Source organism: Nesoenas mayeri, assembly GCF_963082525.1.
Source record: "Nesoenas mayeri genome assembly, chromosome: 3".
NCBI classification, from domain to species: domain Eukaryota; kingdom Metazoa; phylum Chordata; class Aves; order Columbiformes; family Columbidae; genus Nesoenas; species Nesoenas mayeri.
Window position 1 is genome coordinate 83,444,616 of NC_137544.1, and position 19,156 is coordinate 83,463,771.

The window sequence follows — 19,156 nt, forward strand, 5'->3', positions numbered from 1 at the left end:
AGTTTAGACTGAAGTTTTCAATCTCCAGCCTTGTAGATTGCGTTTAGCCTGCCACAGCAATTAATTCAGCATGTTTCTCAGGAAGCATCAGGTTCTTTCTATCACACTTACACATTTTAAACTATACCACAACAACCTGTTTATTGAATTTTATGTTGATATTTCTATCAACATTATCATTATTATCTGGAAGGCTAAGCTGTAATTATTAAAATGTTCAATGCTTAACAAGCCTAGTAACCAGTATGTACACATTCCATCTTAACAACCCCTTATCACATCATCTACCATGTTATTAATGATTACTACAAGGTCACGAATCCTTCTTCTGCATCCAAAGAGAACTACTAACTGTAGAACCCAATTCGACTGATCTAATTCCAAGTGGCAAAATTTCTCATTAACTGGGCATCATAAGGACCAAGTATCTTTCTGTTTGTATTTGCTATGAATTTAATGTAGTTAAGTAGTAAAAATTTAGACAACTGCCATCAGTCATGTAATTTTCTATGAATTTCTAAGAATATGCTATACCGTGGACCTTCTGTTAAGTATAATGTATGTATTTTGTCACTTTCCTGTCATCCAAGATGACAAATTCAAAGAAAGGAAAACATAGGAAAAAATAAAAGTGCTCAAAAGATTACAGCTAATTAATGCAATTTAAAAATTCTATTACTTTATATCTTGCATATAGAAAGTGTCGTAACACAAAACTATGTAAAAAACAACTGAATTGGACAATATTTTCAAATGTTGGTGCTAATTTCAAAATTTTTATTATTTACTGTATCTGGTACAGTAACTTGCAAGTTAACGCACTTTCAGAAACAGGAAACTGCTGTCCCACCATGACAGAAAGGTAGTTCCTGTGAACCTTTTGGTCTCAAAGTTAGCATGAAGATCTTCTCTTCTGAACAAGTCTAACATCTTAAACTTTGAGGGAATTTGCAGTTTTGTTTTCCCTTGGAATAGTATTTGGGGGGGGGTTATTAAAATATAAACATTAACCTAAATTTATATACTGTTTTCCTAGTTACAAGTTCTGTCTTTGCATTTACATGAATCAAAAATAACTGAAAAGTTGTTGGGTCAATTTTCCATCAACATGTCAAGGAATATGGCAAAGGCAGCTATGCAAAGGAAAGGAACACAAGAAGTACAGGATTGGTTAAAAAATCATAACAAAAGTGCATAAGAAGTCTTTATATACAATTTGAAATTTAAGTGAAAGTTTGCATTCAGCATTATCCTATAGAAGCTATAAAACTGCACCAGTAGGAAGTACTGAGTGGACAGCATCAAGGAACCCATGGACCTACTGCAATTTCACTCCCCCGTATTCATTCACGTACACCAGTAATTTTCACTTTTTTCCATCTTACCATCAATACCAAAACCACTTTTATAGCGACAGACACTGTTTTCTTCATTTCATGTTTTTGATCAGGGCTGAACATATTCCCTACGCTTCATGGCAGAGCTTTGGTTAGCACTAAATCTCCTCATTTCAAGTCCCCAGTTACAAAATATTTCTTCCACTTACAGACTCCTGATGTTATCTTGGGAGTTTCTGCACTGGCTCAGTAATTGCTGGTTTTTTTCAGTTCATGTTTGAAATGTTATCATCAACACAAAAAACTTTATCTGGACAGTGTTAGTCTTGTATTTTATGCATTGAATATTTCTCCTGGTATGCTGACATCTTGCTGCAACAAAAGCAAGGTACCGGATTCAATGTGTTGGGGACAAAAAAAAAAAAGTCCAGGAGACACTGCCTTCTTATAAACCAGTAGATAAGACAGTTGCCATCTACTGAGATTGAAAATAGGTGGATTTTGCCTCTGTTAATGCAAGTTTGCCACTCACAGTCAATTTAAAATGCCAGTTACCTGAAACACTAAGAGATAGAAACAGAAAGAAAGCCTCAAATCTTCATGACCTACATCAGAACACCAATAACGCTCTGAGAAAGACTGCAAATCAAACCTCAGTCTTTCCAGCAGTTTCACCACATTACCAAGGCTTATTGGCAGCTTAAGCAAAGAGCTGCAGCCAAGTGAGCAGAGTGAACTGGGGCTGCCTGAAGTCAATTTTTCTTCTGCAGCAGGAACTGCTGGAGGAAGACAGAGATGAACACTTGTCACATCTATACCTCACACTACGTTTATGAAATAAAATTCTGTGTTTGCATTGTTTCAGTCACTGCTGTCTTTCAAAACCTAAAAATAACTCAGCCTTTACTTTAGCCCTGCTAAAAGAAAAAAAAAAAAGCTTATTTTTGGCCACAGGTCTTCCCAGAGGAGACAGTATACAACACAGAACTAGTAGAGCCTGTCAGCGCTGTCGGACAACAACAGAACAGTTACATGGTAAGACAGGAAGAGAAACTAGGAACAGGTTGCATTACGGGGTACTATGTCTAAAAAGAGAATTTTACTAGCATACGGCTTTGAAGTAAGTTATTTTGTACATATAATACACATTAAAAAAATAGATATTGACAGAGGTTGTGGGTACGATGTTTGGGATTTTTTCCCAAACTGTTTATACAACACTGAATGTTCTGAGGATTTTGCTTTTAGACCTAAAATAAGATAAAGCCTGTACACATACAGGTGTTTGCATATTGTGAACTAGAACAGGGTGCCCAATGCTCTTTTCAAGTTTTCAAAAGAAAGAATTGTTACATCTTTTTTCCCCAGACATATAACCATCTTTGTTTAAGAAAAAAAACCAAACAACTCTCAGTTGGTGTTTTATCATGCTGTCATTACTTTGTCACCTATTAACCCACTACTATTGGTTTATTGAAATTATATTGACTCCAGACTGCAAGGTTTTTATGTCAGGAGACAATATAACAGATTCAGTTGTTGGAAAGACCTATGTATTTTGGGAATCTGTGAAAGGGCATTAAGGTCACTGAGCACTAAAATACAAACCACACAAGTAATGATATCTGGTCTGGTATTTTTTTCAAATGTTTTAAATATACAGCAGTGTAACAAAAAGTTCCTTTAAACTGGCACATCCAAAAGCAGCAGGCCACTAATACACTCCTGGAAAATTCACAAAGTTTGTCCATTCTAGATAGGATTGTAATCAAACAACTGTGAATCCGTTAATTTTATTCTGTGTAGAAGGGCTCTTGTTCCTTGCTAAATTATTTTCCTGTTTGGACAGGAAATCATCTAGCTAACGGTACCTCTGATTGTACTTAAATTATTTCTTATCAAAGTAATCTTCCAGAAGCAAAGGTGATCTTCCAAAAGACAGCAGCTTTAGATTTATAAGTTTATGTTCCTTATACTTTCCAAGGCTTCATCGTGGAACCAGGTTTCAACAAACAAATTAGAGTTTTGCAAAGCCTCAAAAAGATGCTTATAGTCTTCTGGATACACATCACGTGCCTGAGCTTTCCTCGGAATTTCTAGCTGTCTCAGTAATTTCCCAGCATCATCCAAGCTCCATGATCTGAAACAAACAAACAAAGTCATAATGGAGTATGTCTTTCTGTGAAAAATTAAACCAGCAAGAAACAGTATCCGAAGGTCTATCTCACTCTTTTGTAGCTTCTAGAAGAAGTTACCATCTTCCTGTAACACAAGTTATTTTCAATCCATACTGCAAACTGGAAGAAACCTATGCTAGTAAGACATATAAACACCAAAGAAAGCCCCCCAGCAGATACGGACAATACCAAAACACATCAGCGTCCTCATCAGAGTGTGGGTGCCCTCCCTTCCTCCCTCCTCTGCCCCAATTGCATAAGTCAGTAATAGGCATTACAGCATAAAAAGGGTTATTCTTCAATGCCTGCCAAGGTCATCTTCAAGCTAATTTAGTATAGCGTGAGTTAGTGTGACTTACACCTCACAGGTATTTTCTTCTCTATTTAAAAAGATACATGCAGTATCTCCCCATCTACATCACTGATATGAAAACTAGACCTTTTATGAATGTACATATACATTAAATGTTTCCCAGGCAAGAAAAGGGTGTATAAATAGAGAGAAGATACACAATAGAAGCCTTCAAGGTCAGCTCCACTTCCTGACCGAAGGATCAAGTGGAGATTTGGTACACCACTGAGCTTCAAAAAATAAATTCATTAAGGCTCTTTGGACTTGTATTTGCTACATGAGTTACTGGAATTTATTAGGGTTCTTCTTTTTTACTGTCTGGAAATTAATTTCCATAAACCACTATCAGCAAATGAGAAACATATTAATTATTTTCCTTAACAAGTGGAAGTCTATGCTTTCCAGACTGCAAAAACTTCCCATTTATGGGAAACAGAAATCTACTGATCATAAAGCAAAGTGAACAGCTCAAGTGTAATGTCAAAAAGAATAATTAAAGAGAGTTCCATAATTGGTAAATAAGACTAAAGTCTAATTTTTTAATTAGATAACAGAAAGCCATCTGAGGACAACCCCACTTCATCTTCAATAACCTTCAGCTGTTTTCATTATCTTTACTTGGATGTCTGTTATAAACTGAAATTTCTGCAGCTTTTAATTTCTATACCTGCAAAACTCTTGATGACTTTATTATTATGTCTGTAATGTGAGTGAAAATTTCTTGCAGATACACGACCTCACCTCCATTGGAGGTACAATTACTGCACATCTACATTCTAAATACTTGTTGACCTTCCTGTCAAACCTCAAGTGTGCAAATAAATACTGCTTTGAGAACATATTTTAATATTTTTCTATATTTCCCTGAAGAAAAAAGTATAAAAATTGTAATTCTTTCTTACTTACTGTAATCTATCAGTAAGTCTAGACTTAGGCTTAGCAAGGCACTGTTTCACCATGAAAATAAAGGTAGCTGCATTTGTGGGCTTCAAGCCACCTGTAAACAGATTTTGCTGAGGAGTCAGTCGTACCAAACATAAATGGTCATTTGGCAGAAACTGCAAGAAAAACAAAACAAGCCACTGAAAGGTCATTTTTAAGACAGCGTCTGTCTTTCGCTAAGAGTAAGCATTTCATTTGTGCCACCTGTAACATTTCTTAAAGAGTTTTAGAAGTCTAAACAAGATTACTTTGTTGGAAGCTAATGCTTTAAAATGGTGTTCTAAAACAAAGATGCTTTATATCCTCCCACCCCCAAACTGGAAATAGGAAACAAAACAGATATACTATCTCTTGGGTTTATTTTTATATTTCAAGACCGAACTCTCTTAGTTAAAATAGACAATACAGTCTTGATGGGAGTTTTTAAGCAATTATATGGCCTATAGTATTTCTACACTATGCAAGGTATCAGATCTACCTGCCCTTTGTAAATGAAGACAGAATTATTTGCGTATAACACTAAGACAATACTGCAGCTTGAGGATGTTATGAAACTAGGAGGGAATGGAGTCTTTAACTGAAGAAATGTAATTCTGTATTGGCAGCAACGGATGTATCGTCCAATAGGTCTCATACTGAAATGTGTAACACATGCCCAGTCACTTGTATTCACTTACAGTCACATTTCAAACACTCAGTATACTATCATAGCAGTTTTCTGGGGAGGGTAAAACCAAACATCAAGTAAACATGCTTTCATATTATTGGTATTAAATATAAATATACTATACAAAGGAACATCATTACTTCTCTAAAAGAGAAAAGCAAAGAACTTACACAGGGTACTTTTCCACTTGTCAAATTTAAGCACTGAGACTCACACTTTTCAGCAATTAACTAGCACACGGAATCTACACTGGACATGTGAATAACGCTTTTAATCAAAACCAGCAGCATACTGATTGTCCTATTAATTGTGGCAACACCTGTTCAAGCAGGTAGATGTGACCCTTACCTGTTCACATCCCTTTATGCTGTTCATTCACTGTATTTTTTGATCATAGACAATAAAGAAACTGGTATATTTCAGTTTCTAAGCTAAGAGCAATTCTTCACGCCACTTCCGATGGCACATCTACATGCTGCCCATAAGTTTTAATTAGAAAACTTCTTTAAAAATACATTATCCACAGCCAAAAATATATGTGCAAATGCTGTTATAAAGTTATTTTAACTTTAATTAAAGTGCTTTAGCTGCATATCCAAAAGGAGAAAAGTGCACACATCGATCTTACCACACTTCTTGGTATCGACAATCCCCCATTTTTCAAATTAGTTACAAATGATGACCAAGGTTCCTATGGGAGGGAGCAAATAGATTACAGAATTAAAGTGCTTTGTTAGAGTTTAGAAATATATTTACCATCAATCCTGTCAAATTAGAAGCTTACCCCTTTCTAAAATTTACTTTTAAATAATGTAAATATATTAGAACTACAAAAAAAGAAAAAAAAAAAGACGAGTAAAAAGCACACAAAGGCCATACTCAGTCTGAACAAAAGTCCCATCAGCTCAATAACTTGTCTTCTGAAGCAGCAACAAGCAGATGTGTAGCAAACACTGTATGACCAGGGTATGCATATGTAATAGGTTCCTTAAGCATCATCTGATTCTTCAACTCCTTGATATTTACCTTAATATACACCTCATGGTACAAGGTATTTGGAAAACAACAGATAGCAAGACTTTTAATTTTAGATTAGCAAAACATTTAAACTATGATGGTAGGTTCCTCAAAAAACAGAGCACAAACAAAGGTCAATCTAAAAAGCACAAAGTAAGTGAAAGTTGATGGTTGTGTGCTCACGTGGAGGTGGGGTGACAACATAAACTTTCTAAAACTAAACCATAGTGTGTTTGACAAGGTAAGATAGTTATTGACTAGCAGGAGAAGCAGACCTGCTTGGCACATAAAGGCACCAAGACTGAAAAACATACTTCTACTGAACACAGCTCATGAAGCTGAAAGCACACATGACGGCAAGATGCAGAGGACATAACAGAGAGCAGACTACGACAGACTGGAGGAGCAATCTTCTAGTCTCACACAACCCCTAGCAAGATGCAAAATAATCTGTTACACAAACATCTCTTTGACATCTAGCAGCTTCTGAGAATGTTTTTGAGTATACTGACTCATAATGAAAATACTGACATCACAGTTAATAACAGTGCTGCATAAGTAAAAGAGTTTGACACAAAACACAACTATTTCAGGTTTCTACATACAAAGGTTTCCAATAGTTCTCCAACAAATTTAAACATCAAATTAGCTTCCAACTAGTTTACGATCATAAAAACACTATAAAACCTTTTCTAAAAATGTGTCCATAGCATTAGACCATGTCAGCTGGTACAAAAAGCTTACCATATGCAGTAGCTGAATTTCACATCCTAGTTGCCACAGTACAGTGAGTGCTTGGTAAGCCCTCGGATCCCCAGGCTTTGCTGTTAATACCTAACAAAATGGCAAAGAAAGAGCATTTTTGTTGCAAAAACTAAGACTGCTTCCTTACCTAAGCAAAATCCTTATATATATATAAGAAGTGGTAAGAAACTCATAGTTAAGTCTAAAATTCCAAGGTAAAGTTACATTAGGCCGCAAATACATATTTTGTGCTAGTTTAGTACATCTTCTCAGAACACGTGATTAGAAGACATTATGGCAGTTTAAGTATTTCTTTGCAGAAGTTACTTGGATAACTGAACTGTGTAGGAATTTTCAGCTTATACTTTCTGGTCCCTTTTAAGGCAGTGAAGTTTCACACAGAAAAGAAACAAGGATCATATTTTGCACAAAAAATGTAACGTGTAGAGTTATCAGCTCATACTTATAATATTCCAAATAAGACACACAAGCAGAGTAAGCCATTAGGTGAACTCACTGAATATTAAGCAGCTTGTGCTGTCATCATCCTGATCAATATTACAGATCAGACAGCTCTCAGGGCAAAAAAAATCTTGTGTTTTTTCTCAAACAGGGTAAAAAAATAAGTAAATTGTAGCAGGAAGATGGATTAAGCAAAAGATAAAAAGGAAGTTCCAATTGCTTTTACTTAGGTACACAATTCTTATTTAACAGGGTTCACAATAAAACCAAAACAAATTACTCAACGACAGCATTAAATGAATAGGTTGCCCTCTATTTGCTAAGAATCTGGCTATTAAAAACATACCATGTAAGTGAACATTTCGGTGGTGTCCAACCTGTCATTTTGCAGAAGCACACCTGGAAGTCTTTGCTTAGTTCATATAATTAAAGGTTTGTGGCTTTGTACAAACCTCACAGTTTTGAAGAAAGAAAAGTTACCCTTGAACTACAAATATAGTTCCGGAGGTTTGGGACAACGTAAACTAGGAACATGTAACCCAGAGAGCTGCTCTGCACCTTGGTATAAATCACTCATATTTTGCCTCACTTTCTTTCAGTACTGCTTACAAAAGTGGGTCAAGAGAGTAAATGCGTCTCACTGAATATGGTATTTAGTAATTCTAAATCCTCTTCATGAGGCGTTTTTCAGTCAGTCTTCACTGACTATTACCTGCAACTAGTAAACAATTTTGTTGCAAAAGCATGTTACAGAATTTAAGCACCTCATGAGTTATAATGGAAAGCAGCTGCTCTGCTGCATAGCCTTCTCAAGGACCAGCCTTAACATCTGTAACATTTGTGGTTATGTGACAACAGAATGTTTCTTGACAGCACTATTAGCACATAAAGAAAACAAGTAGGAAACGAACAAGACTCAGAACTCCTGTAGAAACAGAAATTGACTAGCAAAAACATTAACTAGATAATATATACGTTTTTGAGCTCTTTGAAGCGCTACTTTTTCTTTACTACCTGTAACATCTCTTAGACATACCTTGTACTCTTTTTCACTTATGAAGAGGTTGAGTTCTACTCTTCCGTATTTGTATATGGAATTGCATTCATACAGGGCAAAAAGAAGCCTCCAAAGCATGTTCCTTTCATTTTTTTGTGGTAAGATTCCAAAAACTTTCACAGGTACATCTGTTTCAACAGTGTGCAAAAGTATCTTTAAAGTTTTGCAGTATATACTAGACGATCTCATTAATGCTGTATTACAAACAATGAAGAAAAGAAAGTCTCCCAGCTCACGCTGTTCAAAAACGAATAAGATTCAAGCTTCAGTCAAAGCTAAGCCCAGTTTGCATTAGATTAAACCTTTAATAAAGACAAGCAAACAGCTGAGATGTAATATTGCCACAAGGGTTTTAAGCTATCAAGAACCTAAGCAAAGGTCAATTGTAGGGTATAATATTCATTATTCCAGCATATATATTAAATAGAATATATACCTCAAGCAAATCCCAAAAATTTCGCCAAACTGCCTACACACCCTTCAGAAGGATTTGAAACGTGTGATTATATACATATACCTGCCATCCAAGGAACTGCTGCTACACCAATGGTTTCAAAAAGTTTCTTAGAACACATAGCAGGTGGTTTCAGAGTTCCAGGTACCAAAGGATCCAGTCTGAAGAAGTCACCATAAATTACCTTTAATTGTCCATCCAGGCTATTCTCTAGGGACTGAATAAAATTAATGTCAGTTGAAGAAACTGGGATGAAGTAACCTGTCTTGCAAAACAACCGACCCAAACAAAAGAGAAATATTCAAGCACTACCTAAAATTGTTACCCAGTGAACAAGAATCAAATCTCAGAGCTGCTTCTTGCAGCCGATAAAAAGAATAACATCTTTTCTTGTGCAAGGCTTTTTCACATTTTTATGCTGTGCAAGTGGGGCTTTAAAACGCATTCTTAAATTAGTACGATATTCTGCAATGTTTTTCAAAAAAAGCTATACTTAACTAAGCAAACCACTGCATTTAATGATTTACAACTGCAGTTCTTCATATATGCAGAGAGAATGCCTTTTATACACATTTTATGACAAGTGAGAATCTTTGGTTCCAAACCTCTACTTTACTGTATTGTAACACAATTCTGGTGCAACTTCTGCAGCTCTGTGTCTGACCACCTTTAAATACATGCAAAGCCAAGGTGAACAGGAGAGGACAACACAGATATCTTAATATTACCAGCAAACTGCAGGGCAACAGATTAAATCATACCATGAGATAATCAGAATAACCAAGACTATTTTTACAGATTTCTGAAAGCTACATACAGACATCTTGCTTAAATATACATGATTACAATGACTGATTAGTATTAGCCTCAAATTTATGCATCAAACTTCATAGGAAGACTATGAACTTGAATTCCTGCACACACAAAATGTCAAATCAACTGATTATAAAATAGTCTGTTGCTGAATGTGCAATGTAACACCAAACAATACTTATTATTATTAAGCATTATTTCAAACCTTACAAGTAACAATCACTGGCTAATTTCTTTTTGATCCAACAGTTACTACACAATTATAAGTTAACTTCTTATTTTCTGTTTAATTAAGTTTTACAAATGTGCTGACAAATCTAAAGTGTACCTGTAAGTTTGGAAGATAAGCTGAGTTACTTTCTAGAGCTACCACTTTAACACCCGCATTGAGCAGAGTTCGGGTCAAGACTCCAGGACCTGAAGGGAGAAAATGAAAAATAAATTTAAAAAAGAAAGAGGAGAGGAGAGATGTTCTTTTTCTAAGTGATTTCCATTAGTGACTTTTCCCAACACAACACTTAAGACATACCACTTTCAAATGGAGATAACTTGTGTTTGTTTAAACACACTTCAAAACAAGAGCTACAAAAATATTTACATGCAGCCTGCCTGAGACTGCTCAGTGAATTACACTAAGCACAGCATTACAATTTGACACTGAGGTACATTAGATATGCTTCAAATATCTCTATTTTTTCTTTGGCAAAGTGAAATATTATTTGAAACCTTACCCATATTGTCCACACAGGTAAAATATCCTCTGCAGAAACGTAAAATAAAAAGCCAGAAAGTAACAGCAGAGGGCTAGCCATGTAGTGGCCCAGAGCCTTTTACCAACATGCTTTTACCAACAAAGTTAACCTACAAAATCAAAAATGTTACCTGGATAGAAATTCACATCCCTATTTACTCTACAGCAAAGTTTTAACATCAGTGATTGAAGTCACCAGACCAAGCAATCACTGATTGCCCTCCCAGCTCCGTACAAACGTGCTCCCGCGCCTCCCGCCCCGGGCACACTGCGGTGCCGCGACACCCACACCGCCCTGCCGATCGCCGACGCCCGTCTCGGGAAGACACAAGGCAGCAGCCGGCGGGCCGGGGAAGCCCCCAGCACGGATCTCCTCCGCCACTCCCACCCGAAACCCAGGAAGAGGCAAGGGCCCCGCTCCCATCCCTCAGCAGCACCAGCTCTTCGCGGCCCGGGGGCCCGTTACCGCCGGTGGCGAGGGCGGCAGCTCACACTGACCCCGCAAGGTCACTGGGGCACGCCGAACAGCGCCGTGTCTCAGCGGCCCCGGAGACGGCGAATACCCGAAAGTATCCCCGCCGGAGGGCAGCGGGAAGAGGACGGCAGGAGTTTCGGTGCGGCTTACCGGGCGCGAACTCGAGCAGGACGGGCTGGGGGCCGGGGCCGGTTCCGCTCTGCAGGCAGCGCTGCACGGTGCGCGCCAGCTGCGGGCAGGCGATGAAGCGGCGGGGCGACGCACAGCTGCGCTGCCCCTGCTGCACCAGCCGCTCCGCCTCCGCCGCCTCCGGCAGCCGCAGGCCCGGGCTCGGCCACTGCCCCGCCGCCCGCCTCGCTGTCGCCCAGCAAAGCGGCAGCCCGCACAGGAGCGGCCGCAGCCCCGCCGCCAGAGTCGCCCCCAGGAGGCGGCGGCAGCAGTCCGCAGCGCCCGGCAGCGCCCGGCCGGCCAGCATCACTGCGCTGCCGCCACCGGCCCCACGCTAGCGAGCACCGGGTGCGCGATCGCCGCGGCAACGGGAGCGTCACTTCCGTCTCTGCCCGGCCTCTCTAGCGCTCTTCCGCTCTATCGTCGGAGGTCTATCGTCCCGCCGTCCTCTCTATGGTGCCAGCGCTGCACCGCCGGGAGTCTGCGGCAGCGGCGGCGCGACAGGACCGTCTCCCACACCTCCACGCCATGCCGGGTGGCGGGTCCCGGCCACCGGAGCCTTAGCGGAGCTGAGGTGAGCTGACGTGGGCTTATCCCCGAGAGAACAAGGGGAAGGGGAGATGTTTTCCCCCGGTGCCGCGCGCCGCCGCCTATCTCCTCGTCCCGGCCGCCACCGGGGGCTATAGGGGAGGGCAAGGGCCGCCCGGCGAGGCGCCTTCCCGCCGCCCGCCCGGCGCTGGCGAAGCTCCTCCGCGAGGCGAGCGCGGGCGGGCGGGCGGCGGTTAAACGGGCGCGGCGGCGGGAGGCCGGTACCGGGCGCGCAGGGCGGGCTGAGCTCTGCCCGCCTCAGCCGCGATGGCAGGTGCCGGTGCTGCGGCTGCTCCTGCCCCGGGAGCGGACCGACGGGATGAGGCGTGTGGCGGTGCTACTGAGGGGGAGGCTTCGGCCAGGGAGAGAGAGAGAGCTCTGCCGGGCGCCGGGGGAGCGCGCCTCTGCTCGGTTTTGTTGGTGGAAATCCCAGGAGCTACGTATTTAGTTTTGAGGTTTGCCTGGGTGTTTCATGAGAGTCTTTGATCTCCGCGTCTGCAGCTGAACAGGCACTCCGGGACTCGGTTCTTTGTATCGCCCTGCCGTCCTCAGCAGGTGCGGGATCCTGCTCCGGCAGATCTGCGACATCAATCCTTGGCGGTTTCGTTCTGCCCGATGCTGTCTTACAATTACGTTTTAGGTAAAACCAATCATTCGGCAGCAGCGACGTTGTCTTTTCAACAGCTCTCCTTAACGAGTAATAAGTGCAGGATGCGTTCAATTTCTGTGAAACTGGAGTTCATCCATCGGGGATACGGTGCTAAAACCTGCCGGTGGCAGGTGAGTGGCTGTGGTGTGATGGGTTCTGGGGGAGAGACAACCCTCCCAAGATGTGTTTCCCTGCTCCCTGCCTAGTCCGTGCAGAAGGCAAGAGTGGTCTGGCAATCACAGAGTAGATTGGTCTTCAAATTAATGGCTCGAAAGTAGACTTTCTGTACAATTTTGTAAAAATTCTGTTTATAGAGAAATTGACACACGCCTACGTAGTAAACAAAGTCGTTTTGTTTGACAAATCTCTATTAAACAGAACCTAGGACAGAAAAATGTGTCTTTCTTATTCTCGCTTTGGCAGATCGACATGTGACATGAAGAGGTGCTGGGCAGAATTTAGGAAATATTGCAGCTGCTTTCAGTTCTTCATATCTGTGATTTATTTTTAAATATTTGTCTCTTTTACACTGAGTGCTGTAATAGTCTTCCCTGTGCCCTAAGGGAAATGGACTGTTCAGCTGGATGATGGGATAGACCTCAATCCATTTTTAAACTGGACTTTGTTTTTTAATAGCTTTTTTCCTCTCTTACTAATTAGTCTGATAATTCAGTAATTCATAGGACTTTTAGAACATTGAGCAGAACTTGGTTTTCTTAGAGCAAGTGTTTAGTAATGTCCTAATTCAGCTTTCCTTATCAAGGATAATTGATAGCTATGGCCACAGAAAGATTAGGTATGGTAACTATATTAGCGTGTTGTATTCCATGTATTTTAAGATTAATTAAAGAGTTTTGGAATATTTGGTTCCTAGTCAAAGCACTTAGAAGTGCTAGGGTCATCTTTGAATGGGTTGTTCAGAGTAATTGATGCAATTCAGAAGAGTCTTTGCTAAGTAAAGCCAAAATGCCCCGACATTCTTTATACACTAGAAATTATACACTTTTCTTCATATTTTTATTTACTTTAGTTTAGCACTTGCCTGCATCGAACTGTAGATCTCCATATGATAAATTTATTATTTTTTTGTTTGTTTTTCTTTTCCTCCAGAACTGCCAGATACATACTGAATCTTGCATGCATACAGGACTACCTCTTTCTGACCTGGTCATTATCCTTGAGAAACTGTTGAAACCGTAGGAAAATGGCAAGTTTTTGTACATCTTTTGTTTAGAAATTACAATGCATAGAATTATTTAATGCATTAAAGTGTATCCCAAGGACATTTGAGCAGTTATTTGTAAGTTAATAGCTCATTGTGGCATATATTTTCTAGTTCAATCGAGCTATTGTGACATGCAAATATTTGAATTTACAATCTTACATCATAGAGCCTTATATCATTGTAATTTAAGTGCATGGTTGGGTGCTCTGAAATTATTGGTTCCTCCTAATTAGTGTTTTTTTGAAATAAATCAGAGAAGGAATCAAAAGGGTTACCAGTTTGATTGGATTCCAACTTATACTTGACCCAAAAAAGCCCATTAGTTGCATGGGTTAAAAGATCAGTAAAGAGATATTTCTTCTGCTCAATGGTTCTAAATGTCCTTTACGCTTACTTTTATTTGGCTTCATTTAAAGTTTATGTTTTAAGTTAATATTAAAGCATTGATCTTTTACTACTATTTTGCCATGTATTAACCTCTTAGCCATAGTAAATATTGAAAAGCTTTTCTAAGTAAGGGGGAAAATTACAGTAGTATCTTTATTTCAGTTTTTCAAACTCTTATGCCATACTTAATTTTAAAGTACAAATTCAGTAGAATTCTCATCTTGCACAAAAGAAAAAACCCAAGAGGTGTGTAAATGGAAATTTGCAGGATCATAATTTTTCTTGGCCTGGTAGTGATGCTTATCATTAGAGTCTCAGAATACAAATTAAGTTTGTTAGCATATAATTGTTTCAGAAACTCTTTATCTTTTGATTTTATTAATCATATACAATTTTATCATTTACTCGTAAAATTAATCTTAAGCTTTACTCTTAATGTTGATTGGGTGTTGGTTTGGGTTTGTTTGTTTGTTTTGTTGTCATTTGTTTTGATTTTAATTATGCATATATTGAAAGGCTTACATGTTATGCAGTTACCGTTTTCACATATTTTATTCTGCGTACTTTAATAATCTTGTAATACTTTGGATGGTGACTAAGGAAAATAGGAGGAGGAGGAGTAAGAGATTTCTTCAAAAGTGCTTTAAGTGCTATGCACTTAGGAAAATAGTCTCTAGGAAGAATTATTCTTTAAAAATCAATCAGAGAGTGGCCTCATTGTTTTGTCCTATTCCCTTGTCATCCTTGTCTCCCACTCCAAGCCCATGCATGCACAAAGGAAACATCGCTACTGAAGTAGCATGTAATCCTGTGCCACAATCCAGTTTGTGATTCAGTAGGTTTGAAACCTGTGGGTTGTATTGGACATCACCCTTCTAAGTGAAAATTGGTCTTTATAATGAGGTTGGCAATTCTGTATTTATAGCCACTATGCTCTATAAACCTTAACTCACTGCTTTTCTTTGTGTAAGCTGTTGACAATGAAAAAGAGATGGACACTTGGATTTTGGGGATGGCATGGGGTGGAGTTTTTTTGCTGTTTGGCCAAGCTGTTAGTAGTAAGGGAAATAAGAATCCAAGGTTCCTTGGAAGCCTGCCTGCTCCATGTGACAGTGTAACTTCCAGCCTAGTGCTGGAAACCTGATTAATAGGGAATGACTGTCCATTAAAAGTGGGCTAGATCAATTGTGCAGATCGCTGGGAGTGGGTGCTCAGGTACCAGTTAAGTGAAGCTATCAAGTTAGTTCTCCTTTCTCGTAGTTTCTGAGCTCTAGGTGTATAGCTGTGTATGTTAATATAATCTTATTTGGAAAAAAAAATGTTAAACCACTCCTCGTTTTTTCTGTTGTAATAACATGCTGTTTAATAGGAAGGCATTTTCACACCAGGTGCGGGCTGACTTTGCAGCCTTCCAAACACTGCAGCAAAGTTCACAACTGAAAAAAGAGCCATTCAGCACAAAAATAAACATTTTAAAATGAGCCGATGCCTTGAGTTCTGTCCCTACTGATGCTAATAACAGTGTCCACATCTTATTTTCCTTTATAATAAACACTAAGCAGCAATATTTTTGACATTTTCAGTGGAGAGGCAAAGGCTTCTGTGGTGTGAAGACTGTTGCATAAGCTGTGTATTGTAAGGCATTTTGGCAGGGGTACAAACTTTCTCACTCTGTGCTATATCTGTTCTGTGTGTACAGAGAAACTCAGTCCCTAGAGCTATCAATCTGGCATCTTTCATCAGCACTAAATTTACTGCAAATATTTTTTGTGTGCCTGCAAAAAAGTACTATTAAACCTTTGCGGACAGAAGTAAAAACATTCGAATAGGTGCATCTTCTGTTTACTTCTCTCAGAATTGGTCTTCATTGAGTTCTGACGGGCACATTTTCCTGACTCTCCCGTTCATTCAGCCCATGTGTGTATATCTTGTCATAAGTATTTCAAGCACTTTGGCAATGTTATCTTGTTCAAGAGCTGGTCACCCTAAATTGTTTTTTTTTGTTTTTTATTTTTCTTAATTATCTACTTACTGTATAACTGTGATGTCTTTGAAAATGTGTTGCTAACTTATAAGGAAAGTGTAGAGGAGAAATGATATTAGTGACAAATATTTCTGTAGAGAAATTTTGAATTTTGATGTGTTGCATGCTTGTTTTTTTTATGAAGAGTTGCTTAGTAGCATGAAGTTATTTATACTGTTCCAGTACTACTATCTGTCCAAGCAGAATTACTATCTTGTGGCCTTATAATATGAACTTTAACACTGCTTTTCTGTATTCTTTGATTCATTTAGTTTTCTTGTTTTATTTTCGTTTGGAAAAATAATATTACACTGCAGGGCAAATTGAGGTTAATTCAAAATAACTTTGGGATTAAAAAACATAATTCTGGTGTTTGTTTTATCTTTGCAATGCGAGCATGATAGGAAGATTTTTAGATTCAGTTGATGAATATGTCATTTAAATAATATGGACATTTGTAATGAGCCTTGTGGAGTTTCTTTCCTAATGGGTAAAACTTGGAATTTTGTGTACTTTTAACCTCAAAGTGAGCCCATGGTGATCTTACTACTTTAGAGCAATGTGTCAGCATAACTTGCATCACAGTTCAGGTGTAGTTCATTCTGTTGTTGGTTTTACTGTTGACTCGTGGCAAAATAAACAATTTAGGGTGCTTCTGCCCTGAAGCTGACAGGTCTCTAAGTTGTTCAGTTATATTTTGTCATCTTCCTTTATTCATCTCTATAAAATAAAGTGATATTCACAGTGCAGAGCTTGCACATTTGATCCCAGCAAGATTTTATAACAGCTGGCATATAAAATTACCCTTTATCCAGTGTTGTTTTGGTAGCTGTGTAGTTTCTAATCTGGATTTTTCTTTTTCTCATGGAAGACTATTGAAGTCTACTATTTTAGCATTGGAATATGACATCATTAGTACAAGGATAAATAGTAAGCATTCAACATCTGTATAGGCTGTAAATATCTTCCTGTGTTGGTATCATTTAAACTATCTTTGGGTTTTAAGTGGAATTAGCTTTTACCCTCTTACAGTATTGATGCTAGGTTTTATTAATGTTTATGATATTTGGGACTTTGTAATGGAAATGTGCTTTTTTTTTTTTTTTTTTTAAATGGAAACTACTACCTAAAGTGGCCTTGATAATAAGAGTTTTCTGAAAAACGATCTGAAACAAATTAGATGTCTGTTTACAGTCTCAAGTACTACAAACATACATTTAAATTCTAATAGAAAAACTTATAATTGTGTGCTACAGAAAACCTCACCAAGGTCTATTAATCAAAAATATGTGTAAATTATTAGAGACAGCTAATATAGCCAGCATCTATTTATGCAGTTAGAGCTGAAATGAATTACCATAATAACATCCTGTTGGAAAAGGGAGAGGTGAAACAGCACTCAAGGCTAAATTTACCACTGGGTTTAAGTGGTCGCAGCTTCATTAACTTTAACCAAGTTACACCAGTGATTAATTTGGGGGGGATTGTGATTTGTTTAACATAGATCTTATCTGGTTTATACATGACTGAGTTCTCACTCATGCATGCACTCTCTGAACAGCAAAAAAACCCAGATTTAAGTGGTTTGTAGTCCTTTACAGTCCTTGTATGGTCCCTTTACCAAAATATCCATTTCACAGTCTTTCTTAGTGTATACGTCTTTTTTACATCCCTGTGAAATAAAGCAGTATTTTGTAGTTAAGAATTTAATTAAAGATTATGTAAGTCTGACAAACTTCATGGATGAGGTTCAGAGTAAAGAAAGGATTTGATCTCAGCCATTTGTATCTGACACTGAATAATGTAGAACCTAGGCCATCCTTCCCTTCTGAAATATAAAACCTACTGATGCAACGTTTTGGTAGAGCTGCTGGATATTCGAATTTTCTAATGGTGACAATTACTGAAGCTCTGAGTAAGCTTTTTTCTTGATTAACCTTCCAGTTGGACCTGCAGGCCTGATAACAAAGGGGCCACAAGTGTGTGATACTTGCAGACAAGAATTGTTTGATAAATTTTATGGACAAATTTCCATTCTGTTTGTGGTTGCTTCTGGCTTTGATACGATTTAGGACCTAACTGAATACTTCGACCATACTAATTTTCTTTGTATTGATGAAGGCTATAAAACTTGCTCATCCCTCAGGTGTCAATTGTGGAATTCAATCTCACTATGAAATTCAAATGTCAGGAAGTCTTGAAAACTTCTGTTTCTTCAGATGGGCAATTTTACAGAATTGCCTCATTCTTCCTGCATTTCCATTTCAAGGCACTGTATTCTGTCATTTCTGCCTTTTCATACATGTTTAAAGTTGTTGCCTGAGATCATGAGGGATTTTAGATCATTGTGCGTGTTTTAGCTACCTCTTTTGAGGTGATAGGATATATCAGCTTTCTTAGGGCCTGGTAAAATAAAGATTTGAATAAGAGAGAGCTGAACTGATTAGTTCTCATAAAAATAGTCTTTACTGATTTGCAGGACTTTTTTTCTTTTTCCCTGTAAGAAGAAGTACCCATCTTACAAAAGATGCATAAATTTGTCTAGTAGGAAGTTTTTAATGAAGCTTGTGAACAGTTCTGAAGTATAACAATAATCTGGGACTTGTTCAATTAGAAGGAAAACATAAAAATCAAAAAAGGCAAATTACTTCTCATAAGACTTAAAAGGAGATTCATGCATCCTAAACCAGGACCAATTACTCATAGGTTATTCCTGACGGAGGTTTGTCTAGACTGTTTATAAAAGCACTGCAGTGAGGGGAGTTTCTCCATCCTGACAAAACAATCTATTCTACTGCCTTTCTGCTTCTAAGTGAGATATGTTCTGGTGTTCTGCTGCAGACAAGAAAAAAAACGAACACATCAGAT

At 38.6% G+C, this 19,156-nt stretch overlaps 2 protein-coding genes across 3 annotated transcripts in view; one reads left to right on the forward strand and one right to left on the reverse strand.

Moving 5' to 3' along the window:
* Positions 1-852: 852 nt before the first annotated feature.
* TFB2M (transcription factor B2, mitochondrial) lies at positions 853-11,723 on the reverse strand (the record flags this gene model as incomplete). The annotated part of the gene is made up of 8 exons (XM_080342460.1): positions 853-3,477; positions 4,773-4,924; positions 6,104-6,166; positions 7,237-7,326; positions 8,735-8,883; positions 9,273-9,426; positions 10,351-10,439; positions 11,399-11,723. 8 exons carry the CDS (start codon positions 11,721-11,723, stop codon positions 3,291-3,293), a joined length of 1,209 nt encoding a protein of 402 aa, XP_080198586.1. The 3' UTR covers positions 853-3,290.
* Positions 11,724-11,852: 129 nt separating this feature from the next.
* Positions 11,853-19,156, forward strand: part of CNST (consortin, connexin sorting protein) — a 52,560-nt gene continuing 45,256 nt past the window's right edge. Inside the window, exons 1-2 of one of the 2 annotated variants that reach the window (XM_080342655.1) lie at positions 12,760-12,784; positions 13,764-13,860. The gene's annotated coding sequence lies outside the window, so the exon portion shown is untranslated. Of the gene's footprint in view, positions 11,991-12,759; positions 12,785-13,763; positions 13,861-19,156 lie in introns of those variants that run through there. The other variant, XM_080342656.1, reaches the window with a different exon arrangement.